This window comes from Sturnus vulgaris, chromosome 6 (genome assembly GCF_052056855.1).
Source record: "Sturnus vulgaris isolate bStuVul1 chromosome 6, bStuVul1.hap1, whole genome shotgun sequence".
In the NCBI taxonomy this organism is placed as follows: domain Eukaryota; kingdom Metazoa; phylum Chordata; class Aves; order Passeriformes; family Sturnidae; genus Sturnus; species Sturnus vulgaris.
This window is the reverse complement of record NC_142248.1, coordinates 3,914,298-3,940,870: the sequence shown is the minus strand read 5'-3', so window position 1 is coordinate 3,940,870 and position 26,573 is coordinate 3,914,298. Positions and strand designations below refer to the sequence as shown.

The following is a 26,573-nucleotide window of genomic DNA, read 5'->3' as shown; positions in this document are numbered from 1 at the left end:
GTACAGCAGATACTCAGGGTGGGCACATTATCTTCTGGGGATGGCTTGCAGCTGGAAAACAGGGGCAGCTGCTTGAAGCCAGGTCAGTGGTGCAAAAATAGCCCCGTGTCCTCAAGCCGTGCTGCTGGAATATCGTCATCTCCATGGGACTTGTAAGGGGATGGAGGAGGCTGGGAAAGGCAGGACTGGGCTATGCCCAATCTGGGCTGGATTTACTGGGTGGGCTCCGAAGGGCCTCTGTCTCAAATCACCCCCTGCTGCTTATTGTTAGGAGTGAGCTGTTACTCTACTGAAAACCCTTCTGAAACAAGGAGGGCAGAAACAATCTGGGAAAGCAAATATTTTCTGATAACAGTGAGCAACAAGCTTTTGTTTGCTGTCAATGGAAGGAAGTAGGAGAAACATGCAGTAGCTATAACGCAGCACAGGCTTTACTGCTGGAAAAGAGATTTAGTGCACACATTGCTCTAGCAGGGGAGGTATCCGTGAGGAAGGACTGCTTAAAGTGGGTGGGAAGGGCACAGCCTTTGTTTTGCTGCAGCAGTGCATCTGTGTGAGGCAGATGCTAAAGGAAGGTCTGTGGCCAAGATGGAAATCCAGGTCCAAGCTTACTTGGGAAATGGGAAACAGGGAGATGAAGTCTTTGGTTTGTATTCAGCCAGGACAAGATTGGAGCAACTGCGCTTTAATTTAAAGGGAGGCCCCTCTCTACTCACCTGACAGTGAGAATTAATTGTGAACCAGCTCTGATCTCTATTCTCTGGAAACATCCTTCCTGCTGAAGAGCTTGATATTTGTTTAAAAAAAAAAAAAGGCAAAAAGCTCCCATGCAATATTAGATTTGAAGTCTTACCTGAAGGCTGACACACACGTTCTAACTCAAGTAGGGATCTTACTCTTTGTGTTTGGACCCATTTTTTACATTAGGGGAAAAACGTTTCTTTCTTATCAAAAGGCACTGCACTGCCCTTAGATGCTTATTTATTTGCAACTTCCCTTTTCCAAGCTTTCTTGCACAGTGCAGAGTCCAGCTGCCCTTCAGTAGGATGCATTGTGGTCTCCCAGGTTTTGATCTTGGAACAGGAAGATTCATTTCCCAAGCTGCTGAGGAAATCATCATCCTGCTTGCAAATGCCTTTTATAGCAGTTAACTGAAATTTTGTGTTTGTAAGTGAGCTGTTTAAAGTGAACTGTCTAGTTGTTGCTTTGTTAGGTAAATATTAAAGCATTTTTAAGGTAAATGCACCTTTCAAGTTCAAAGCACCTTTTTTTTTTTCAGCTGAACATGTTTTCAGCTAAGTAGAACTGCATCTTGAAATGCAGGTGATACTTGAGTTATGTTTGTTTGTTTCCTGGAGAGAACAGCATCTGCTGCTGCTTTTCTGGACAGCCTTGCATGGACCTCCGTCATACCAAATGTTTGTCTTTATATTATGGCCACAAGCTCTCATGCACTTAAACTTCCCCCTCTGCTTTTTAAGACTTCCCCCTCTGTTTTTTTATCTCATCCAAGAAAAGGTTTTGTGAGTTTTTTCGTTCTTCCATTCATGCTGTCACTTCCTTCCTGCAAGCTCCAGCTTTCACTGGAAAAACCTTTCTCAAGTATTTCTATCAATAGACGTGAGCCTACTCTGGTCCCCTTTGACTTGCTTTTATCCCACTTCTGTTGCTGTTCATTATTCACAGCAGAAATGCTGAGGACATGCAAAGCAGTAAATGTTGGTAATAGATCCACTGCAGATCCGAGCTCAGGCTGTTCTGAAGTCCCTTTTGTTTCTTTCTCAAGCATGCTTGAGCAAAGGTGTTGAATGCCTCTGAAAACCTAGAAATGGAAAGGTGACATCTGGTTTGATGTGTCTGTCCGTGTCACCTGGCTCCCCCTGATGGGTTGTGCATCCCCTTGGATCCTGGGCTCTATAGTGGCATGCATCCAGCACCAACTCACCTGGCTGTTCTTCCACCACTCCCCTGAGCATCATTTCATTGCACTTATAACTTAAATACAGAAACTGCTGGTGAAATAATATGGCTTGCTCCAAAAATGTTGGTACTATTTAATTTTCCCTGTCTGGAAAGCTGTGTCTGTCTTTCAGCCTCTGTGGCAGGCTTAGTTTTACATCAACCATAGTAAAATGCTAACAACCAAATCCACAGTAAATAGTGAGATGTGCTTTGAAGCCCTGACCAAATGGCACAGATGTTGATTACAACACTATTCAAAAACCACAACAATCTTTGAGTTATTTTCATATTAATGAAATAATATGGAAATTTCCTAATATGGAAAGCTGCTTTTAACAGGGTGTCCTGCATGACCATTGCTGTTTCATAAGCTGAAGTATTACATCTGCATTTAGTCTTTATCTATGGCTGGATTTTATATAAACATATTTTCCACTAAGAGAAGAGGGGAGGACTTCTTGTGTGGACAGTTCCCACAAAGGGAAGACAACCACTGTGAGGAGGGAAAACTGGTAATAACAGATCTGGATCAGGCTTGGGTACTTAGCAATTTCTTTGCTTCATTCTTCATTGGCAGTCAGGCTTTCCACATCTCCCAGGTGGGAACTGGGGGAGTTAAATCCTTCCCAATGTAAGCAAAGAGCCACATTCAAGAGCATCTGGTGAAACTGAATAAGCACAAGTCTATAGGGCCTGATGAGATGCATGCCAATATTCTGAGGGAACTGGGTGATGTGCTTGGCAAGTCGTTTTCTGTCATTTTTGAAAATTCACAGTTGGTCAGGCCCTGGTAACTACAGATCATTGAGCCTCACCTCTTGGCTGGGAAGATCATGGAACAGATCCTCATGGAGACAATACTAAGGCACATGTAAAAGACATGGAGGTGATTGACACAGCCAGCATGGCTCCACTATGGGCACACTGTACCTGACCAGCCTGGTGGTGTTCTCTGGTGGAGTGACTGCAACACTCAACAAGGGAAGAAGACCAACTGGTCTCATCTGTGTAGAGTTCTGTAAGGCCTTTGACTTGATCTCACATGACACCCTTATCTCTAAAGTGGAGAGGTATGGATTTGAAGGGTGGAATGCTGGGTAGAAAAGAAATTGACTGGCTGGATGTAGTCAGAGAATTGTGGTCAGTGGCTCTATGTCCCGGTGGAGGCCAGTGACAAGTGGGGTCCCTCAGGGTTCTGTCTTGGAGCTGGCTCTTCATGAGCCAGCAGTGTATGCTCATAGACCAGAGAGCCAAAGCATTCTGGGCTGCACCCAAAGCAGGATGAGGGAGGGGATTCTCCTGCTCTGCTCTGCCCTTTTGAGACCCCACCTGGAATGCTGTGTCCAGCTCTGGAGTTGTCAGCGTGAAAAAGTTATGGACCTGTTAGAGTAGGTCCAGAGAAGGGCCACAAAGATGATCAGAGGGCTGGAGTACCTCTCCTATGAGAACAGGTAGAGATAACTGGGGTTGTTCAGCCCAGAAAAGAGAAGGTTTCAGGGATACCTTAGGGGACTTTCCAATACTGGAAGAGGGCATAGAAAATAAGAGGGAGAGTGACTTTTTACACAGGCACGTATAGATAGGACGAGGGTGAAAGATTTCAAACTAAAAGAAGAAAGATTAAATGTTAGGAAGAAATTCTTTACTCAGGGGATGGTGAGGCACTGGAACAGGTTGCCCAGAAAGTTTGTGGATGCACCATGCCTGAAAGTGTTCAAGGTCAGGACAGATGGGGCTCTGAGCAACCTGGTCTAGTGAATGGCATCCCTGTCCTTAGCATGGGAGTTGGAATTAAATGATCTCCAAAGTGCCTTCCAACCCACACCATTTCATGATTCTATGATTTTAATAAAATGTTGTGTTTGCACACACATGCACAAAAAAAATATTCCTTCATTTCTTAAGTTGGGGTGATTTTAGGAGTTAACAACAAGCAAAAAGAAAAACTTACATTGTAATTAAAAAGATTCATTTCATACGACTTTAAAAAAATATATATCCTAGTGCTATCCTTCATATAGTTCCAAGGCTGTTAAAAAAGCTTTGGGAGACATTTTCTCAGTACTTTCCGGTGTTGGATCAAATACTTCTTGTTTCCCTCAAGTTTTCTATTACTGGATATGCTTGCATGGGGCTTTGATAGAAGAAAACAAGTTAACAAAAGCTCATGCATTAGCATCTGGAGATGCTGTTTGAAGGTAATGCAAGTCCAGGATACTGCCAGTAAAATGGTCAGGGAGTGTCCTCTGCAGAGGCTGCCAAATACAATTTCCTGCAAAGGTTCTGTATTTGGAGGCAGAATGAGCTGATTAAACTCATTAAAGTGATTGAAGGAATGAGGGTGGTTCCTAGGGGCTGGGCATTAACTGGGGTCAGGCTAGCGGCTGAAGATCCCTCCCTCCCTCCCAAAAAAGAGGTGAAGCCAGAGGCTCTGGAAAGCAGTGTAAGACACACAGAGTCAGCATAGGTCTCACTTCAACTCAGTTTACTTACCTGTAGCATACCAGTCGTTCTCCTCAATAATTACTTTTGACAAGTTTTTAACAAGCTGCATCTTTTTAGTGCATTTTTAGCTTCTTACTCTTTTATTTCATTGGCTGTACCAGCAACTTTCTATAACGGTACATTTGTTATTTCCTGTACGTGTTTTAAAAAAGATGCTGCCTGTGTGTGCCAAAGAGAGCACAGGGTGCTGGCAGCATGGTGAGTTATGTTTGCATCCTTGTTCCTTTAATTCTGGCTAGGGAGCATCACCAGCTCCACAGTGCCCAGGGTGACATCTTGGCTATCAGCCAGGACATGTGTCCTCACCCTGCTGATTCGGGTGTTGGGGGTGGGTGGCCCCTACCTGACAGTGCCAAAACCGGGGAAGGTTTTAAATAGCAAAAGGAGCCTTTAGCTTACCCAAAATTGCCAAGTACAGCTGGAGGCAAGAATGACAAGGGAAGAGTAGTGTGTCCTGTAGTGTTTCTACATGTACCATAAAGGATAAAATACAGTGTTTTAGGAGGAATGCATGTCCAAGTGGAGAATGACCATCATTGTAGCTTCCTTTAGTTTATGGTTAAAGAAATGCAAACTGCTTTTCCAGTCATAAGCACACAGAAGAAGCCAGTTACTAAGCTCTGTGTTGATATGGTTCTCTTCCAGGTCAATGCATCACCTGAAAAAAAGAGGATTTGTTTTTTTTCCCTCAGGCTTTTATTTTTTCCCCTTTTTGTAGACACTGGGATAGAAAAAGGAGGGAATGCAGTTAGAAAATTAATCTTCAATTCCTAAAAGAAGTACGTGGACCTTTGCATTGTTCAGTTTACTTATTTTTTCAAATGAAAAATAATTTAAATAAGGATGCTTTAAAAACTAACTCATGCATCTTTGATTTTTGTGCAGTCCTTTGTCTAGATTTTTTTTTGGCTGCTCTTGTCTCTAGAAGATGAGTTCACATTAAAAAGAGTTTAAAAAATATTTGAATGCTCTTTTATTCCCCTTGAGGTCTAAAAATAGAAGCTGACAAAGAATTGCTTATAGAACCACTGCTCTGCTCAGAGGGTTTAGCTTATGCCTAAAGCTGCATCTTCTGACTTTGCAACAGCTGAGCCGTGCAGAAGCACCAAGGCTGGGCTTACTGAGTGTAAATAGGGAGGAGACCAAATCTCTTTATCAGCCCTCCTGTTCTCTCCATCTTTGGGGAGAAGAGTGCCAAGGCACAGTACCAAAAACGTGAGCAAGGTGTAAGTACTGGGAAGTACTTACATGGATGGTGGGGAGAGGGTTGAGAGAGGTTTTATTTATTGGTAGTACTGCTTGTGTTTGGAGGGGGTGGATAGCATATAGTTGCAGTCTTACATGGCTTTTTAGTTACTTCTAGAACTACAAGACTTGGCCAATGTATTTGGGTTTCTTGATATTGCTGTAGTCTAGCAGCAAAGTGTTGTCACCACAGCTTGCTGTGTAGTTGTACTGTAAAAGCTTGGTGCAAATTGTGAGAATTGAGGCAAGTATGAGTAACCTGCATTTAATGTGTGTAAGGCACATTATAACCTACTACGTGATAACATATAAAATATAATCTGTCTTATGGGGTTGCTTGATTATAATGGTGGCCACCTCTGAAAGGGTGTGAGGTCTTCTGCACTTTAGGGCCCCCAAGTTCTTGTGTGTGGGTCCTGGAGAGGTGACAACAGGGAAATTCAGCACAGAGCAGCTCAGGATCGTGTGGAAAAGTTCATTTGCTGGTGTTTGTGAGGGGGATTGGAAGAGAGGTGGTTTTATTCAAGTGATAGCTCATGATGGAAGTGAGCTGTGCTTCCTCTGCCCAGTGCTTGCTGACTTCAAGCAGAGCATCATGCTTTGGGATGCTGTCTTGTTCTCACACTTGTGAAGTTAGTGTGTTGCTTCTCTGAGTTGCTGAAGGTAAGAACTAAAAAGTTGTTTTTTGCAAATGATAGCTCTGTGTTGGGCTCCACTCTCCTTTGTAGCTGTTTGGATGTATCAGGGAGAACTGCAAGTGCTGGAAGGTGGCACAGGTGGTGCCAGCTCTTCTGCCATGCAAGTTGGTGATGTGTCTTGGTCTTCACCTGACCAAGTCCTGAAGGAATGGCCTGAACCCTCCATTCCCATTGTGTGCCCTCTAGTTACAGCCTGTTCCTTCCCCACCAGCTCCAATGGGACCTGCCTTTCCTCTGTGTTCAAAGACTCCTGTGCTGATAAAGGATGGTGCCGTGGCTGTGCCAGAGCTGGAAAACTGACCAACTTCTTATTTCCTTTGCAGTGAGCCCGGGGACCAAGAGAGTGTGGATTGCCTCGTGCCTTGCCTCTTCTCCCAGCTGCCTGTCGTGAGCTCTCACGTGTCAGAGGACGAGGGTGGAGGAGAGCAGCCTCGTGAAGCTGGGGCAGTGTGGGTGAGCCAAAGGGTGTTTGACCAGTGGGCTTTGGCAACTGGGAGTCCTCAGCACTCTGCAGCAGAGACAACTGGCTCCTACCAGGTAGATGCCTTCAGGGGAGTGGACAACTCCAGCTGAACTGATGAATCTTGGCACCTGATACAAGGCTCAGGTAAGGGCACATTGCTTGAAGCTGGGTTGTGTTTTCATCTTGTCTTCTCCAAACTCACAGACTGGCTCTGGAGCAGATGAGAATCACACTGAGAGCTGTCATATACAGTGGTTACACATGCTAGTAAATCAGCAGGATCTCATCTACGATGATTCTGGGATGCTCTGGGTTGTTGGGGTATTACTGGTGGTATCAAAGTGAATTGCAGTGGAGGTTCTCCCTTGGTGTTCCCAGTATCTCTGCTGAGGGAGGTGATTGTGGTTTTATCCAGTGCAGTTTCAGATACAATGCAAGTTTACTAGGACAGAAGATAATTTGAATTTTCTGTAGCACATCTGTGATTCATCTAAAGTGATCTGTGGGCAGTCATTTTCAAAGACACCAAGACAGTTAAAACAAACCTTCCTGCAGTTCAGCTGGCTTAGTGCTCCTTATGCTGTTAAAACAAACAAACAAAGAAGCTTGCTTGTGTGCTCCTGGGTTGTAGTCAAGGAAATAAATATGTAAACAGGATCTCCTGTATCTTGGTTCATCCTGCTTGATAGTAATTTAATTCCTGAAGCCGTAATTCACTGTGAGTGCGGGTCTTGATTTCCTTTCTGGTAGCAGGGATGTAATCATGTTCCGGATTTGAGCTAAGGTTGGGGATGTGCAGTCCAGTGATGTGTTTTGAAGCTGGTGCTGGCCTGAGTGTTTGCAAACAGAGTTTGTTAATGAGAGAGAATCTGACATGGGGATCAGCAGAAGTCCTCGATGCAAGTGCACTGAGTGTGTTGTCCATTTTGGGGTAGAAATGTGGGGGTCTAGTAAAAAACGCTGCAGCAACTGTGACACTGGAGATGGGGATGCTGGCCAGTCTTGTACCACGTTGACTTCTGCGTGGGGCTGGCTCTCACAGAGCAGAAGCTCTGCCTGCAGTCAGCAGCACGTGGCCTCCACTTCCCCTTGGCTTGTCACCTCGCAGGCACAGAGCCCGTGCCCACCTGTAACAGCCCACAGCTCCTCCTGGGTGCCTTGGGGGATTTTGGGGTTTCCTCAGGCTGTGGCGATGCAGTCGGAGCAGTCCCAAAGCCGTGCTCGCTCTGACTGTGCCTGGTAGGTATGTGCAGTGGTGTAATGCCGTGGCTTTGCTTCTGAAAGGCTTTGAGCATGTGGGAAAAGAGGCTCTGATAACAGCTCCTCTTGGCTTGCAGCTGCTGACTGTCTCCCCAGATTCTACCAGGCAGCTAGGATGGACAGGTTGCTTAGCCTGTGTGGTTTGAAGCACGTCAAGGTACCTGTTTCATGCACTTAAAAAGCCCTGATGGGGCTTACTCAACTTCTTGCAGCTTGGTTTAGTTGTTTTTGCTGCTCTGCGTGGCCATGTTTATTCTATGCACGTGCATGCAAGTGCATGAGTCACTGTTATAACTAGTTGTAGCTTTGCAAGTGGGTAGCTTTAAAAGTGCTTTGCTGGGAAGTGGTGCAGACTGCAGGTGTACCCTGTGAGAGGCTTTTGCCTCTTAGCAAATGTATAAGCATTTTCACTTGCGTAGTTATATATGCTTTTCCTTTAAAACTATTCCCCTATAGCAAAAAGTGCAGGCTGATACCATACATAAAATGCTGTCTTTAAATGTGCTTTTAAAATAGAACCTGAAACAGGAACAGTGACTTGTTGTGTTTCAGCAGTGGTGGGTGTGGCTGTAGTAAGTATTTACCTTTTTTACTTTATTCCACAGCAGTAGTTTCACTCTGATAGAGGCCAGAGTGGTAGTGAAATACGGTGTGTCAAAACTTGCTTTTTTTCTTCTCCCAGCAGCAGTCTCTATTTAAAGTTAAGTGGACACATTCAGAATGAGAATACACATTCACCTAAACCCATTTCTGCTTTTTCAGTGACCTTCAGCCAAATAGAAACCAACTACAAACATGTAGTCTTAATCTCAAATGCCTTGAGTAGATACTGTTCTACAGTACAAAAGATTAAAAAACTGGGTTCCAGAATATCCTCAAATCCAGCCTGAGACTGAGAGCATGTTGCTATGCTGTGTTTCCCAAGAAGAGATTTCCCTGATACTTTCATTTTCAAAAGCCCATCTGCTAAGTACCAGCAGGGTGATTGCTGATGAATTGATAAGTGTGAGACATCGTGTCGTGGCTGGGGGTGACAGGCGATGTGTGTGTGTCCTGGGTTGTGTCCCAAGGAGCACTGCTGCTGGGAACACTCAGTTCTCCTGGCCAGCGAGCAGGGCTGCAGCACTGGGCTGGTGACTGGTGGACAGAGGTTCCCCTCTCCCAGCCAGACTTGTCCTGGCAGGTGCTGTCCTATGTAGGGCAACGGGAGCTTGGCAGATCTGACTGGAAAAATATGGGGCTTGTGGGAAGGGTATAACAGTAAATCTGATTTATGGAGAACAATTTTGACATGAAGTCTTGAATTTTTGATGCAGATATTTTCTTCTCACTGCCAATGTTTGAGATCCCAGCTGGTGAATTAATTTAAGGAAAGTTGCTTTCATTCAAAAATTGGGTATTTTATTTCAAGTTTGCTGATGGCTAGATAATGTTCAATGCGGGTAGGCAGTAACATGCGTTTTCATTAAACATCTTTAGGCTTATTGTCATTGGTATTAATTTTCACTTCCTTCAGTTCTAAACTGGAAGCTGCAAGTGTTAGTGTGAGATGACACATTGTGAGTGTTTTCAACTCATTCTTTTTAAAAGGAGCTAGTTTATAACTGTTCTGGGGTTGAATTTAAATGTGCATGGTTCAGGGCTTTCTGTTGCTTATATCCTAGTAAATTATCTAATACAATTGTTGCATAGTTCACATTTTCTTACTAATCCTGTTCATAGCAGCTTCATCTTGTGTGTTTGTCACGGAAAAAAAATCTCTTTGCTAGGAAAATACAGTACACTGGAGAAAATTGGGTGGCAGGCTTGAGAAAGTAATTTGAGTGGTGTATGAAAAAAAAGAAAGTATGCCATCATACATGGGTATATGGAGAAGCATGGCGGGTACAGCCTGCTCCTATTTATAAGAAACCTATTTACATCAAGTAAAAAAATGATGTGTTTCATCAAATCCTTCAGAAAATAAATGTCAGTAGTTTCCATGTACACGAAGTGTCATTTCCCTCAAGCAAAGGCTATATAATATATCATGATGTCAAAACTACTCTGGAATTTGAGCATGTGCAGAATTAAATAATAAAAATACCCCTATTCAATATATGCTGTTACAGAGCTAAGCTATGTTCTGTTCCCTCTGCAGAGGACTTTGACAATCACCTCTTTGAGCACAGAGCTGTACTCTCCCAAGCAGCAGCACTGTGGTCACACCCCAAGGCCAGTGAAGCCACTTGAAATCTCCATCCTTCCCACTGCCATCACCCTTTTTCTCTGCTTTCAAGTTTTTTCCTAAATTTGGACTTTTGCACTGTTATAGAAAGAGAAAACAAATGTGCATATTCCAGACATGAGATGAAAAACTGGCTCCTTAGCACAAGTCTGTTTCTGGCTGCAGAGAGGCTTTTGCAGAGGTGAATGCCAAAATATATGTGTTCTTGCTGTGTAAATCTTCCCATGGTACCAAGTTTCTCTTCCTTTGTTATTCTCTTAGAGTGTGGTCAGAGATGTTCAGAATAGCTTTCACTTTGTAAGTGTCTTGAAAAATTGCCCATTTAATCTGACGTGCAGTTTATTCTTCCCCTGTAGCCCGCAGAATATTTGTATTTTTAGCAGCATGTAAAAGACATCATTGGAATTTTTTGGCCCCGTAACAACAACAACAAAAAAGTCACAATTGGAGGAGTGAAATTGCCTATAAGTTTCACAGGAGATGTGAGAAGGAGATGCAGAAGTATTAGGTAACACGGTGAGACAGTTAGTCAGACCTTGCTACATTGGAAAATTAAGCTGTGATTAAAATGTACTGATCAGAAATCACATTGAAGTAGGAGCTGCAGCTTGGAAAAATAAAAGAACAAAAAGCACTTTAATATTTCTGTCCTTGCTCTGTTTTGATTGTGGGGTAAATAACAGAGGAAAATACACCCATTCTTGGCATGAATTTGAAGAATTTGAATTTTTTCCAGTGTCTGAATGGATGAGTGTAAAGTGGTGCCGTGCCTGTGCTGCTGCCTGATAGCGGGTGATGGAAGAGCCCTGATTATATAACCCCCTTCCCTGGGGCTTTTGTCTGCCTGTGTTTTCCCCTTGGTGTGTTAGACCCACCTTTGGTGAATGAGGAACGAGTTATGGCTTGACAGGGAGGATGCTTCTTTGGGCTTCTACAGGACAACACTCCAGTTGTGTTTGATGTGGGAGTTACCTTACTCGTACAGATGTGTACAGGATGAAGCAGAGCAGAGGGCACAGACCTCGGGGATCTAGACTGGGTCTTGCTTAGACCAAGACTGGTCCTTCTCAGCATAGGCAGGGATATCTTGCTGCCATGTTGTTTTCTTTTGGAGTTCTATGTAGAAGATAATCACCTAAAGAACAATGCACTTGTCTCATGCACACTTCAGTAGGCAAAAACTTCTTTCAGTTTCTTCTTTGATGTTAAATCTGCCTCTGGGTGCCCTTTCAGAGCATCTCCTGGCTTCCTATTCACAGGTGAGGCAGGAGCACAGTGGTTTGTTGTCATCCACATGGATGCTGTACCAAGCAGCACCTGGCTGGTGCCTGTCCTGTGCTGGGCCAGTGCTCTGTGGCTGATTGATGTATCTCAGTTTAAAAGCTGTGCCTTTCATAGTGTCATGTGTGTGCCTGAGAACAAAGACAAGACCCCCCCTTGCTCTGGTTGGGCTGTGTCAGGGAGCAGGGAGCTGGCAGTCCTGCTGCATGCAGGGAAGCTCCACAAACACTCTGTACAGCGACTGTGCAACCTCAGCCTCATTTTAGCTGTGGGATATGGCTGGAAGCTAAAATTGTCAGCAATTGTTTTTTGTATTAGCACTTTCCTAAAATGTTTCACATGCTGTGTACACATTTACTTATCTCCTTTCCCCTCCCTCCTGCTTTTTTTCCCCTTACAGCTTCTGATATGAAGAAGGATATAGAGTCTTTAATAGCCCAAGAAAAAGCAGAAATCGTCGCCAAGTATGAGAAGGTACCAGACTTGTGCCTCTCCCCAGCATGCTGGCTGGGGCTGGAGCTGTTTAATCAATTAGGAATGCATCAAATAAGAACTTTTGCTTCCCTGCAGGCATCGCCCCTGTAACACTCATGCCATTAGGCTTCATGCCAGCTCTCCCTGTATATCCCTTCTCACTACATCCCTGGAGTTTATTGAGGGTCCCGTGCGTGCTCAGCATGGATACTGAAAGGTGCTGAGCTTCTGGTGCTTCAGTGCTCCCTCAACACCAGGATGGCTTATGCCCAACAGCACTGTTTTTTCTGGTGTACAGCTTTTCCCAGCCTCTAGCAGAGGCATGCATGGAATGCTGGATAGGCTGAACTTGGCAAATTTCTCTTGCCTGCCTTCTATTTGGCTCTTCAGTGCAAGTTTTGCTCTCCTGGTTCTGTGCCTTTTATCATTCGGGACAGAGGGATGTGGGCTTTGGGTGTAGGATGCAAGCACTGGGGTATTCCTGATGCTGGGACCAGCTCACAGGTGTCCTTTCTGCTTTTAGGGCAGACAGGAAGGAGCTCAGATTGACCAGTGGGAAGATGCTGAATTCACACTCTACAAAGTTACAGATCGGTTTGGATTCCTGCAGTAAGTCCTCCTGCCCTCTCCTTTTCTCTCTGACCTGTGTGTGTGTGTGGACCATCTTTCTGCACTGAGCATGACTGGCCCAGCCTCTCTCCCATAAGCTGCTCTGTGACTTGGCTTGATCAATCCCAAATGCAGGAGGAAAGACGAAACAGGCCTCCTTCCTCACTGTGCATGTCCAGACACTGGTGCTTTGACTCTGCTGCAAGGCAAGGCTCAGAAATGGTTTCCTACCACAAGCCTGGTGTTACAAGGTGCAGTCTGGTGCTCCTGTGCCTCCGTGCTGTGTCACAGAGGGAGAGGCCTTGTGTTTGCACCTGATGTTTCAGGGAGGTATAGGAAGAGACCAGACAAGACACCTGATGGTCTTTGGTTCCCTTAGGAAATCTCTATCCTAGCTAAGGTGCATGTGAATTAGATACACACGCTGTGCCTGGGAAGAATGCTTAAAAAGGACTATTTTTGTTCTGATTCTGAACAAAAGTTATAATGGCAGGTATTCTGTGTACAGGAGGGGGGTTTTAAGCAATTGCTGTCCTGAAATTCTGCTTCGCCACCCTTTGAATTGCTGATCATGTGTGTATTGAAGAGGAGATATATTCCCAGGATTTCCAGTTATATCCGGTGTTCGATTACCCCCCAGAGCTTCTGTTGGGTGGTGGGATTTTGGATGGTGCTTACCCTGCCTCTTTCATACTGGGGACATCTGTAGGAAGGACACAAAGTCCCCAGGACATACCCCTCAGGTGTCTGAGGTGGTCCATGAGCTGCAGCACCCTGTGCTCTTCCACACCCTTTGTTGCTCATGGAGTAACCAGTGACCCCTTGCTTTTCCAGCGAGCAGGAGCTGCCAACCCGCACCGCCTTGGAGGAGAAGGTGAGAGCTGCCAGCTCTGTCATCATGGATGTGGCATCCTTTTCACACCAGCTGGGGAGGGAATGTTTTTTGAGGAAATGAATGAGCAAGTGAGAGCAAAGCAGGCAGCCAACACCCACTGGTCACTGCTGCTCACCCAGAGATGGGGACTCTGCATGATGCCCAGCTGTTTGAACTTTTCTTTTGCTGGGTCGGACAACTTTCCTCCTCCACGCAGCCCTGAAAAAGCACCTCTTTGAGCAATATTGGGCTTTTCCCTCTGCTTTGGCACAGTGCTCAGCAGCTGTGGCTGGTAAAGGGGACTGCATGTGCAAGGGAAGATGGTGGAAGTTGTAGGTAACCATCACCTCCATCCTCATCTCTGCTGAGATGAGAGCATGTCCTCTGTTAGGACCCTGCTAAAGGGAACTGAATCACGTTTCTGCTGATCTGATACAGTGATAGTATTTGAGTCTAGCTGGACCTGCAAAGATTTTTATTGTCAGAGACTACTCTTGGGAATGCCTTCTCTATGTTAGGCCTGTGTATCTTGTTATTTTCACCAATGCTGCTTTTAATTACCAAGAGCTGAAATTACCTGTTTCTGCACACACCTGTGGATTATTCCCATCCCTGACGTCTGGTCTTTGCATAGAAGTTTAAACCTAAGAGAATGAAGTTTTGTGTTTTCAGGAGGCATCTCCTGGGGACTTTTTTTCTTAAATTTGTCTCGTCTTTTCTTCTCCTTTGCACCAGCAAAAACAGCAGGAAATAGAACGTGTGGACAAGTGGCTTAAGATGCTGAAGAAATGGGGCAAATACAGAAACAGTGACAAGGTAAGGAGGAAAAGAGTGTATGTCTGCAAGGGTGAGTGTGATGGATCCTTTTGATGAGTCAGGCTTTTGAAAAGTCGATAGAAAAAACAGAGATCTCTGGAACATTGCCTGATTCTACTCGTTAATCTTTAATATTTTAAAGCTTTCCTAGAAATTTCTGGGTTACCAGTCGAGGTAAAAGTCCTGTTCTGACTCACATAGCTTTAAAAAAGGTTTCCTAAATGCTGCTACCATGTTTGCACTTCTGCTTTCCTGTGCAAGCAGGAGCACAGCAGGGATGTTTGTGTGCCCAGCTGGCTCCCTGCCCTGTGAGAGCTGAGGGCAGTGCACACCACAAGTCACTTCTGTGTCTCCACCTCCTGGAAATGATGTGGGAGATGTGACTGATACAGCCCAGTTGATGTGCCTTGTAATTCTCCTGGGGGAAGAATGACTTGTCTAGAAAAATACTTGGATTTTGTATTTTGCTCCTAGCTGTGCCTGGGAGAAGGTATTATATTGTGTACACCTGTCTGTGGAAATCAAGGATGGAGACACCAACATTGTCTTGGCTTTGGTGTTAAAATGAACTCTGCACCAAACACCACTTCAAAACTGAATTGTTTTTAATAAATAGTATCTGTTATATGTTCCTCTTACAAACCTCTTGAAACAAAAGACCCTTTGAACCTAATGACAAGAGCCTTTCTGGGTAAGGAGAGGAGTCTGACCTGCTCTGCTTGCAGCACTCTGCACAGGAGAGGGCTGGACCCTGGCATTACCTTGTTGCCATGGCCTCTGCAGCCTTCGTGTTGAGCAGGAGTTTAGACTCTAGCTCCTTATGGGAGTCTTTGGGAGAAATTTGGTTAGAAGGGTTATATAGAGAGAAATATCTGAAGAATATCTGCATGGCTGTAGGGGCAACATCAAGCAGAGCATCCTTCTCGCCCAGCTATCAGGAGTCATGTGCAGTTCAGGCAGCCAAAGACCAGCTGTAGCCTCACTCTCTAAAAAAAATTAAACGAAAAATAAAGTCATCTTACTGACAGCAGGGATGGGGTGGAGGTCAGCTTGGGGTTTTATAATCCTTCTATTCACTTCAGGGTAGTTCTAATTACTTTGTTAATCAGTGCTGCTCCACAGGCAAAATTGGAGGCTCTCCTGTGACTTGGTTCTTTCTAATTAGAAGTTAGCACTAATTGGTTAGTGACCTTGTGGGTAAACCACCAAATTCCAGCAGGATACAGGGAATTCCTTCAGGTCCTGGAGCGTGTTTGAGGTGGGTAATGATGAGTAATTTTAGCACACCTTGGCTTCCCTGGGTCAGACAGTGGAGACAGGCAGGATCCAGCATGAGTGCTGTGGAGCAGTAGCAGTCTCTGATCCCCGTCTGTTTTGGATTTCCCTTGATGATTAGTGGGGGTGTTAAACACACTATAGCTGATGTCACTTAGATCTGCTGGATGGTGAAGGGTCAGACTGGCAAGTGGGTTTTGAGGCTCTTTGGGTCAGAAAATTAGAAAGCTCTTGTAGTAGAATAAAAGAAGTTATAAATAACAGCCTGTAAATGGTCAATGGTTCTTGGACACAGAGATGGCATTGTCCCATGCTGGGACACCGGAAATGGCCGTCCCCTCTCCCAGCAAACAGAGAAGCAGTGCTTGGCCCCAAGTAGGGAAGGAGCAGTCTGGTGACCCTGGGGAGTAGAAAGGAGCTTTGGTTTCACTCCTGTCCAGCCTAACACCCGTTGCCTTGCACCAAGACAAGTGCAGGCTGTAAGGTCTGTAGCAGCCACACACCATTAAATGCAAAGATGCTGAGAGGCACAAAAGAAGTGTGCCTTCTTTTAGTAAAAAAAAGTCAAATTAGTTTGTATTCTACACCTAGATGTGAAACCCCATGCTTGTGTCAGGAACTTGTGTCAGATACTCCTGCTGCCACTGCTGGATGCAGTTCAACTGTGGCATTTCAAGGACCTTATGCTAGGATCACAGTCATGTCAGAGACCTGTGTGTTTTGTTCTAGCTAAAGTAAATGTGACAAGCCCTTGATCTGATTTTTCTAAAGCAGTGTGGGTTGGTTTTGTTCCTCCTCTGAGTGCTCTGGCTGCCACATCTGCATTGCATGTTTCTTTCAGGTTTGTTTTATCACTTGGCTGACATGGTAGAAACTCGAATGTCACAAGGCAGCCGCTCTGTGTTACTTTAACAATGACTAAGGTGTCATCTTTGAAAAAATCCTATTATTGAAAGCAAGAACCTTCCCTTTGATGTTAATTTTGATATGCTGTGCTTTATTAGAGGGGGAAAAAAACCTTGTTGCAGGAGCCACAAGCAGTTTCACAGGGAAGTTGCCCTGACTTTGACTCTGCTTGAATGATGCAGAAACCCATCTTATTTTGCAGACTGGGACTTCCTGGAATTCAGGGCCAACCTTTTCAATCTGTGTTCATGTGCTGGAGCTGGCAGACATCTGATCATATCTAGTGCTTGATGAAGAGGGACTTAGCAAGCAAACCTTTGTGTTTTGCAGCATCTTAGTATCTGATGGAGGCTTAGGTTGTTTTATCTTCTGTGTTGTGAAATGTGAGCAGGAGGAGCAAGGTTGTGTACCCATCCAGGGCATTGACCCCAAAGCAGCCACCTGTCAGTGGGCAAGAAAGCAGCTTTTTCAGACCCTTGGCATGAGCCACTGCCAGAGAACAGCAAGTTTGGCTTTTTGTTCCCCCACCTGCAGCCTGTGTGCATCCTTGCGTGCTGCTGATTGCAGTCTGGATCTTGTGACTGTCACAGATTATAGGAAATAAGGCTGAAGAAAAAGAGGGGGACCTTTTACAGTTCTTTGCTTGAAATGGCCTGGCTAGGAACTGAAATAATTTCTGGCATAACCTGTTTCAGGATGAGCAACAAATAGGATTATCTTAATTGAAGTAATGCCCTGGGGCTCCCATTGCCTTAGATCTGTCTCCATCTCTGTTCTAGACATATTTTGTAACAATCTGATTTAATTTCAGTAGCAAGATCAGCAAAAAGTGACACCCAGCACAATTCCTCATATGGGTGGGGTTAACATGATGCAATGGTGCCTTTTTCTGGAAGAACTTCCACAAGGGAAAGGGTACAAAAATAAGAGTCCATGAAAGGACAACATTGTTTTGCAGAGTTAAGATATGTTAAACCTGCAAAGAAGTGCAAAACTGTGCTATTCAGGGTTCAGCACAGGGAGGCTAACGTGGTCTGTCTCCTCTTCACTGCTGATTTGAATCCAAGTTTAAACACCAGCCTGACTCTGCTTGGGAGAGTTAGGAAATGGCTGGTGCCATATGAGAATCTACACAGTTTAGGCAGCACAGTTTTGCAGATAAAAAAGGCTGTGCTGTGTGCACTGCAACAGTGGGATAATTTATTCATCATAGCCCTGAAATGGATTTCAGCCAGAAGCATCAGTCATAGGAGGAGGATATGACCTCTGCATCATTTGCAAGCTGTATCTTGCTGCTGGCCATGTGGGATGGGACCTTTAGAGAGGGATGTCTTTGGTCATAGATGTCTGGTTTTTAGGCAAAGCCTGCCTTTGTGCAGGGAGGAAGCCTTGTATCTGCTAAGGTCATGGGAGTGCAGGGCACTTAATCCAGTGCATGCCAGCAAAGCGGTTTAGGATGAATTGGAGATCTGTATGGACTGACACAGACCCCTGAGAGTGAAGTCTGCTAACACTAGGGAGAGCCAGCAGACATTTGTCGTGCCAGGGCTGGCTGAAGTCACATCTCCTGCCTCAAATGCCATGGCATGGAAAGGCAGTTGTGTCTGGGTGGGATCTGGAGGACGGCTTTGCCTGCTTTTTATTTTTTTCCATTTTGGAAAGGCAGGTAGCATTTTCCTCTCCTCCAAAGACAGCCTGGGCAATAACTGTAAATGCCTGCCCATTGCCCACCAGCTTAAGGATTTAAATTTGCCCCTGCTTTGCTGGTACCCCATAAGGAATAGCTGCATAGGCTCCAGCTGCAGGCACAACAGTTAAGTTGGGAGCAATCATTAATTGTATGGAAAGAAAGCCATGTGTGCTGATATCCAGTCTGCCAAGCATCCTGCATGGCCACATCATCCCTCAGCAGGCTTCATGGTACTAAAAGGAAATCATTCTACTCCAGGTGAAGATTTGCACAGCTCAGTTCCCCTGGTGCATCACTGGTAGGAGGATGTGAAGAAGTCCTTTCTATTTGGAAGGATCACTCTTTGAGCCCTAAAGGAATTGAGAAAGGAGGGCTGCTCCTATTTTAGGGTGTTGGAGACATATGCTGGATATATGGAAAGGCTTGAAAGGGATATCACCATGCATACCCAAAATTTGGGCATTGCTCCTGCAGTCTCTTCCTGGTGATCCATGCACATGGCTGAGAAGTTAACAGTGACAGACTACAAAGTGTGAAGGGGGACTGCAGTGTATATATTCTGCTTCAAAAACCAACCCACCTCTCCCAAGTTCTTTTTAATTTCACTGTATTTACTACTGCAAAAAGATGTCCTTAAAGGCAGTGACTCCATCCCTATTACTCAAGGCCTGGAACAATTGGTTGGGTACTTCTCAGAGGAGATTACTGGTGCAGGAAGGATAGCCCTCAAGTCTGTGCTTTCCATAGTCTTCCCCATGCCATCTACTGCAAAATAAGAAAATATATGGGCAGGGGAGAGATGAGGGATGGGGTGATGATGGCCTCTGTGCCATAAGCTTTGTGTGTTAAAGCCTGGAGAGGGAAGATGATCCTATGGCAAAACTTGCAGCAAGTTTTAGACACTGTGATTTCAGTTCTTGGCTGACACAGCCTTTCTACAGTGTTTTGAACCATTGCTTTGACCACCAGCCTCTCCCTTTGTGAAGGAGAATGGTGTCTGGTTTTGCCTGTGCACTGGTCTGTCAGCCTGCATGGGACATGATCTAGGTGCTCTCTTCCCATCTGTAAGGGCTGAGCAGTCTATAAGAGACAAAAGAGAGTGATCTTGAGGGTTCTTTTTGACTGTCATGTGGTACAGGAGTTATCACATGCTGCCTTACCTCTGTCTTTTCATCCCATCATAAATTCTGCTTGCATGGTAACTTCCCTGTTTTCCTTCACGTTTCACGATGAAGAAAAGTTGCTCATTTTTTTCTGGATGACTCACAGCTCTGAGGTTTTATCACTTTCATGTCTGGAGGTGGTGGGAGGAGGAAAGCCCTTGGATAAATAACAGGAAGGCATTTCATTTCAGTTCCATCTCAGCATGTTTTGTACCTCGCCTGTTCCTTTAGCACTTGTGCAAAGAAAATCATTAGAGACATTTACTGTTATGCCACTGAGGGTTGCACTTATTAAAGCAGAACAATACCAGCTCTGGAAATTCAAAACAAAATTATATCCTGGACCTGAGTATCATCATATGCCTTGGCAGCTGTCAGTCAGTCTCTTGTAATACACTGGAAATAAGTAATCTTTTCTGGATTGGTGTTCTTGTCAGACTTGGTACATATTCTAGTTTCTTGATTCTGCCTCAGCTTTTGCTTCATAAAGGCATGAGCACTTGCAGGAGCCAGGCTTTTGTGAGCACCTACTGCTTTGGGGATGTGGTTCATCTAATCCTGTTGCTTTGTGTCTCTTGATGCATTGCACTTCTTTCATCCTGATTTAATGACTCTTGGGAAATGGGTCTTTCATTTGTGGGGATGAATCTGTCCCACATGGTGTGAAGGTTTGCTGTCCTTAGAAACACCTCCTTAAGTGAGCCTTTGGATGTGCAGATGGTGAATTAGTGATGTCTCACTTAAAATGCAGGATGCTGTTGAACAGGATGGTGGCCTTCCATGGGCATATCTTGCTGGTGAGGTTGCTTTTAGGGGGCAGCTTTTATTTGGTGCATACAGAGAGAAGGGCAGGATGTGGTAAAGGATTTCTGCAGGATTTGGTCCTGGCTATGCATTGGACCTTCACAGCTGGTGCTAAGCAATGCCTGGGACAGAGCAGGCATTTGGGAAGTTCTGAGGATGGTGTTTTAAATGTTGAATGTCCATTACACTTTCAGGATCAGGATATGTTACAGACACTTTCTGTGTCAGCAGAAATACTGAAATATTTATTGTAACGGAGTGGAAAAGCATTCTCATAAACATTTGGTTTTCCTGGTCCTACAGAGTGATCTTGGCATTTACCACAGCGTTATTTTACATACTTTTTTTGACTGGGATAGTGATGCTAGTTCTTTGCTGTCCCCTAGCCTGCCTTCTTGAAGCCCATCTCCTGTCTTACCTCCTGGCCTTGTAACTCTTTGGGACAAGGGCCAGCATTCCTGGCTTTTGCCCTCGGTAGAACAATGCTGCCGTGAAGACAGTAGGGAAATGAGGAGTGTTGCTTTGTGTTTATGGAGGCTGTGAGGCAGCACAGTGCCATGGTTAAAGTCTTTATGTCCTTGTGAGAGGCTGACCTTAAAAAGTCAGCTTGGAAATAAGAGTTGGTGGTGTGAGGTGGGTCTGAAAGGAAAGGCAAGAGAAGCAGGTGTTCAGCTGGGTGTGGCAGTGGCAGTGTGGCAGGCTCACATCCAGAAAACTTTCTACTAGGATCTTGTGCTTCCCTGGGGATTGCAGTCCTGCTCTTACATCAGCCTGAATTTCGTGAAGCAGAACACCCTATGGAAAAAGAAGAGGGATTTTGCAGGTTGTTTGATGCATTTGTACCAGACAGTGACAGTAGCTCCAGTTGATTGCCTGGTCAGGCACTGCTCTTCTCAGCTCCAAGCTCATTCCCATGACTGGAAATCTGGCACCTCTGCCCCCTCCCAAGGAATTGCCTTGTTCAGAGGGAGCACCGTGAGGCAGCACAAATGCCCTCAATGGCTGGAGCTTGGGCATGTGCCACAGGCCCTTCAGTGTACCCAAGGGTCCTCAGGAATCTGGAGGAGTGCTGCAGTGGGTTTTGTAGTGCAGCTGCAAGGCATTTCACAGGTGGGATGAATGGAAGGAAGGAAAGTATTTAGAAAAGGACATTTTTCTTTCTTATGAAGCTTTTTCTTTTAATGGAAGTAGTCAGCCATGTTTGTTTTCCATTGAAATTTAATGGGGGCTTTATGACAAGCAAAAGAGAAGAAGCATCTGTGAGATGAAGTGAACAAATACCTCTCTTCTATGAAGACAGGTTGAGTTCTTCAGCCTGAAGAAGAGAAAGCTCTGAGGAGATCTCAGTGTGGTCTTCCAGTACTTAAAGGAGGCTTATAAAAACAAGAGAGAACAATTTTTTACACAGGCAGATAGCGATAGGACAAGAGGCTATGGTTTTAAACTAGAAGAGGGCAGGTTTAGGCTACATGTAAAGAAGAAATTCTTTACTGTGAGGGTGGTGGCACAGATTGTCCAGAGAAATTGTGGAGGCCTCATCCCTGGAAATGTTCAAGGCCAGGTTGAGATGGGATGGGATTATGAGCAATCTGGTGTAGTGAAAGGTGTCCCTGCACATGGCAAGGGTGTTGGAACTCGATGATCTGTAATATACCTTTCCACCAAACTGTTCTGTGATTCTGTGATTTTATGATTTTGACTCAGTAGTTGTCTTTGATGGATGCAGGTACTCAGCTCATCCATCAGATTGGAGATGCCCTCTCTTTGCCAGCACAGGGAGAGGAAGTGATTGCCTGGGGTGTCTGCTGAGATGGCTGATTATCTGCAGCAGCAAACCATGGAGAAAACGTGATTGTCACCAGCAGGACCCAGGTAACCTTACCTGTGTTCTCCTCCTTGCAGATGTGCCGGCGTGTGTACAAGGGGATCCCGCTCCAGGTGCGAGGCCAGGTCTGGTCACTGCTGCTGGATGTCGAGAAGATGAAGAAGGAGAATGAAGGAAAATATGAGGTATGGGCTCTACCTGGCAAAGATGGGAGGAGCAAGGTGGTAGGGAGGTTAGACTGGTTGATGAAGGTGATTTGGTGAGGACTGAAAATGCAAAGGGTATCAACTCTTTTTCCAGGAGTTTGAATTAAGCTGGGGTCTTTTAGCATGTTAGCTGGCTGCTTTCTATAATATGTTGCTTCCATTAATTCTGCTGGAAGTTGGGAACAAAGCTACTGTCAGTGTTACTGCATCTTTAGAGAAGGATGCAGGGAGGAAGTGAGGGAAAGCTTTCCATAGACAGCGTGTGAAAGCCCTTGGTGGATAATTAACTTATTTTTCAAGCCTGTGTTACGATTTATCTTGCATCATGTACCAGGGTGGAGATCAGGGTGTTGTGGAGACAATTATTTTTCAGAGGCAGGAGGTTGAGTGCTACTTCCAACAGGTGTTTCTAAAAATCCCTGCCTATTAAGTGGGATGATGCTAACACTCATTATAGTCAGTCAAGCGTGGATGTTACTGGTGAGGTGCTGCGGGGATGGAGGCACACACAGGGGCTGGGGGAAGGCTGGGCTCACCACAGTAAGCACAGATAAGGAAGCTCTCCCAGCATGCAGATTAAAATGTTCTCCCTCCCTCAAAGCTGTGCTGTGCAGGCAGGGAAGCAATCCAAACAAATGAAAGTCACAAGGAGTTTATCTGTGCTCCAGAGGGGTCTGTGATAAACAGAAGCTTCAGGGCTAAGAGGCTTTGCTGGATGCAAACCCTCTACAAGATCATCTTAATCTACCTCTTCTTTGGTGCTGCCTGCCACCAGTAATTAGCCCTCCCCTAATTTCCTCCAGGAGAGGCTCAGTGCAGGTCCTGGATGAGGGGTTTTGCTTTCAAGAACAGACTAAGCCTCAGGACTTGTGTCCTGGAGGGACTGGTTCAAAGGCCACCCCATTTCTCCCTGGGGCACAACTGGTGGCACAAAAGCCTGAAGGCTACCATGGGACAGCTCCACACTTGCTTTGAATGTAGGTGTGATGCTCTGCCTCACTGGGCTTTGTTAGCTGCAGCCAGAGTGCTTGAGGGGAGCTTGAGAAGGCAGCAGGAGAAACATCATGGCCATGGGGCAGAGCAGAGGCATCCTGGCTTTTACCCACTGCTTTGTACAAGGTCTTTGGGATGGGACTTCCAGCTTTCTAGCCTCTGCTCTGCCACCAGCTTGCAAGACTCACGTTGCTAATGAGCTCAACAGAGCATCTGTGGAGCCCCCAGGTTATTTACACTAGGGAAAAAAGGAGAATAACCCATCCTGTGTTTCTTTTTTAATGTCTGCACAATTAATAAAGCCTCCTGAGTGCATGGAGGTGACAAAGTGCTGTGTGACCTACCTGCTGTTCATGTGCAATGATTTAAAAATACTCAAAGTAGAGTGTTTACAGTCTTTGGGAGATTTCTGTGTTGTTCTGGCAGGGAAAACAAGAGGGCCTTTGGAAGGAAAATTTGAACTGAAGTGACCCAGTGCACATGAATAGTCATATTCTCTCAGGTAGTCTGCCTGGCTTTATAGAGGGCAAGGAGCCATAGGATACAGAGACCACAGTATTTACAGCAGGGAAATTATGTTGTTCATCCGATCTTCATTCCAACATCACTTTTATCCTCACTTGTCCTGTGAAGGCAGTAATTCAAAATAGCCCCTGTACTGTTGCTCCTCCATACAGCTGCTTTCAGTTTTGGAGTTCATATTCCCAAGATGCTGTGATCGTCCTAAGTGTTGGCTGTGCTGGACATTGTGGGTGCTAATGAGGTTCTGATGTTTCCCAGAGCTGATGTGGCCTCCTTGGGAGGTCAACAGCAGCCTGGAGGCACCTGGTATCAGGCTGACAAGCATTCATAGGATGGCAGCTGCTGGAGCAGATGATAAGTATCTGTGCACATGTTCTATTTTCTGTCTCCTCTGTGAGCCAGGAGGGGTCCTGACCCGGGGCTTAAGGGCAAGTTGGGCTTGCTGCTCATCTCTCTTGCTTTCAACCTGCTGGTGAATCTCAGTGTGCCTGAAGACAGTCATCAAATGTATTTTCTTCATGCAATTAACCCTGGAGACATTAAAGGAGGAGGGCATGATCACTGGTGGTATCTAAAGGCTATGAGATGAGATGCTTAGCTATAGCATAGTGGTCCTTGCCTGCAGTCTGAGCAGTGGGTGGCACATGGGACTGCAATGAGATTTATCCATGGAGCATCTTCATCTTGGGGCTCTGAGGGCACAATTGGTTGAGGTGGTCTTAAACTTTCATTTGATTTTTTTTTTTTTTTTGTAGTGGACTTCAGTCCTTTTCCTATGTGATGGTGCCTTAATTGATTAGCCAGCTTGGGGGGAACATGGGGATTCTTGGCTTTGAGTTTAGCTTCTGTTTTGGACTCTGCCAGTAAGGGAATATTCCAGGACTGCTTTTCTAGTGGAAACTCCTTAAACTGAAGATGATACTCTTCTACAGGGAAAGTAGTAGTTGGAAATCATAGAATCTGTCATAACAGTTTGGACTCCATAATGATTGAGCCTCTGAAAAGCCGAGAGTGCTGCATACATCTGTGTATTAGTTCCTTAAGGATCAACAGAGCTCTCAGTGCTCTATGACAGCCAGGCAGGCAAAGAAATCAAAATAAATGAGAGTGGAATTGAATTGTAAACGTTTTAGATTATGAAAACTCTGTATCTGCATTGGAAGATGGGCAAAGGCTGGGTTGGCAGCTGCTGCTGCCAACATGTGAGTGCGGGGTCATCCTCTTCTCCCTGGGCCAGTGGCACAGACAAGGGGTCAGGGCTCACCTCCAGGCTGCAGTTCATTGCTGCCTGCAGGACATCAATGTCGCCTGCTCTGGATAGCTCTGTGCAGCTCTCAAGCTGCTGCTCCTGCTGCAAGAATCCTGCCTTCTTACTGTGTGGAGAGAGGTACAGGCTGAGATGGTGTCTGATTCCTGCCTCTTGTCTGCCCCTCTCCCTTGCAGCAAATGAAAGAACAAGCAAAGAGTTTTTCATCGGAAATCAAGCAGATAGATTTGGATGTTAACCGCACCTTTCGAAACCACATCATGTTTCGGGATCGCTACGGAGTGAAGTGAGTATGGAAGGTGTCTGTGGCTCATACCGTGTAGGAGCTGTGGCTCCAGACAGTCGGGACTGACAGACAGATCTCTACCGCCAGGTGTTGGAACTTGTGGTTTATTGCATAGGGCGTGGCTAAAAGGGCCCTGCTTGGAGCTGCCAGCCCCTGCTCGGAGCAGGAAGGCAAGAATAAAAAGAGTAAAGAGAGAGCAGGGGATAAGAGGTGAGAAGTAAGAGAATAAAAGTAAGAGCATCAGAGAGGTGAGAGCGGTAAGAGAGCGAGCTTCCCGTTACAATACAATAAATCTTTTTCTGTGTTGAGTATTCTAATTTTCACTAACCAATCTAATACAAAATACAAATCCTATAGCATTTACATACAGCCTGTAAGAATCACTACATTACCATACTGTGTTAGGCTTTAAACCCTAAAAACTACTTTTTGGACCCTCTTTACCAAGCTAGTAGGGTCTCTTCTGACCCTTGGACCTGTCTGGAAGCAGAGGGAATTGTTCAGTCAAGAGGGGATTACTTTCAGCTGGCCATACTATTGTTTTCTAGTTGTTCAGTAACTAAGGTTTGGTATCTCAAAGACGGCTTTTATTTCAATCTCGCTTATAGTTTCCAGATTCTCAAAATCTTTTGCCAGGCAATCATATTTATAAGGTTTTCCATATTCATCTTCCCCAACAATATGGGCTGTCCTGCCAGTGTGTATGTGAGGGATGAGCTGAATGGGGTGGCTAACAGTCCCCTGGCTCAGAGCAAAGCCATCTTTGCCTTTTCCTCAAACCATCACACAGTGTGACCCACAGGTGCTGGGCTGCTGATTCTCTCTTCAGAGAGGTCCATACTGGAGCAGGCTGTGCTGTGTGTGCTCATGTAGCTGGAGACCTCATGCTCAGGTGTTTTAATATTCTTCTTTCTCCCCAGGCAGCAGGCACTCTTCCACGTCCTGTCAGCATACTCGGTTTATAACACTGTAAGTAGTCCAGTTATGCTTTATATATTTTTATATATATGTAAAGATTTAAAGAAAAGCTTTATATATGTGTGTGTATTTTGTAGATGTATATATTTTCATGTATATATATATGTAATAAACACACACTTATTTTAAGTCCTGTTAGTGGTTTGTACAGAGAGCTGCAAGACTATCAGGCAGCACAAGAATCTTTCTACAGTTGTTTCATTCCCTTGGTCATTTTGTCACCTGGTAAATGACATCTGGCAGA

The 26,573-nt window shown here is 45.1% G+C and overlaps 1 protein-coding gene across 4 annotated transcripts in view; it reads left to right on the top strand.

Annotated features, from left to right (window-relative positions):
* Positions 1-26,573, top strand: part of LOC106851508 (USP6 N-terminal-like protein) — a 75,857-nt gene that overhangs the window by 38,152 nt on the left and 11,132 nt on the right. For 3 of the 4 annotated variants that reach the window (XM_088166744.1, XM_088166745.1, XM_088166746.1), the window contains 8 exons: positions 6,734-7,017; positions 12,042-12,115; positions 12,639-12,724; positions 13,559-13,598; positions 14,334-14,414; positions 22,155-22,262; positions 25,242-25,351; positions 26,272-26,320. In XM_088166744.1, the coding sequence (XP_088022870.1) occupies positions 12,050-12,115; positions 12,639-12,724; positions 13,559-13,598; positions 14,334-14,414; positions 22,155-22,262; positions 25,242-25,351; positions 26,272-26,320 (540 nt within the window). In that variant the 5' untranslated portion in view covers positions 6,734-7,017; positions 12,042-12,049. Of the gene's footprint in view, positions 1-6,733; positions 7,018-8,076; positions 8,113-12,041; positions 12,116-12,638; positions 12,725-13,558; positions 13,599-14,333; positions 14,415-22,154; positions 22,263-25,241; positions 25,352-26,271; positions 26,321-26,573 lie in introns of those variants that run through there. The other variant, XM_014873519.2, reaches the window with a different exon arrangement.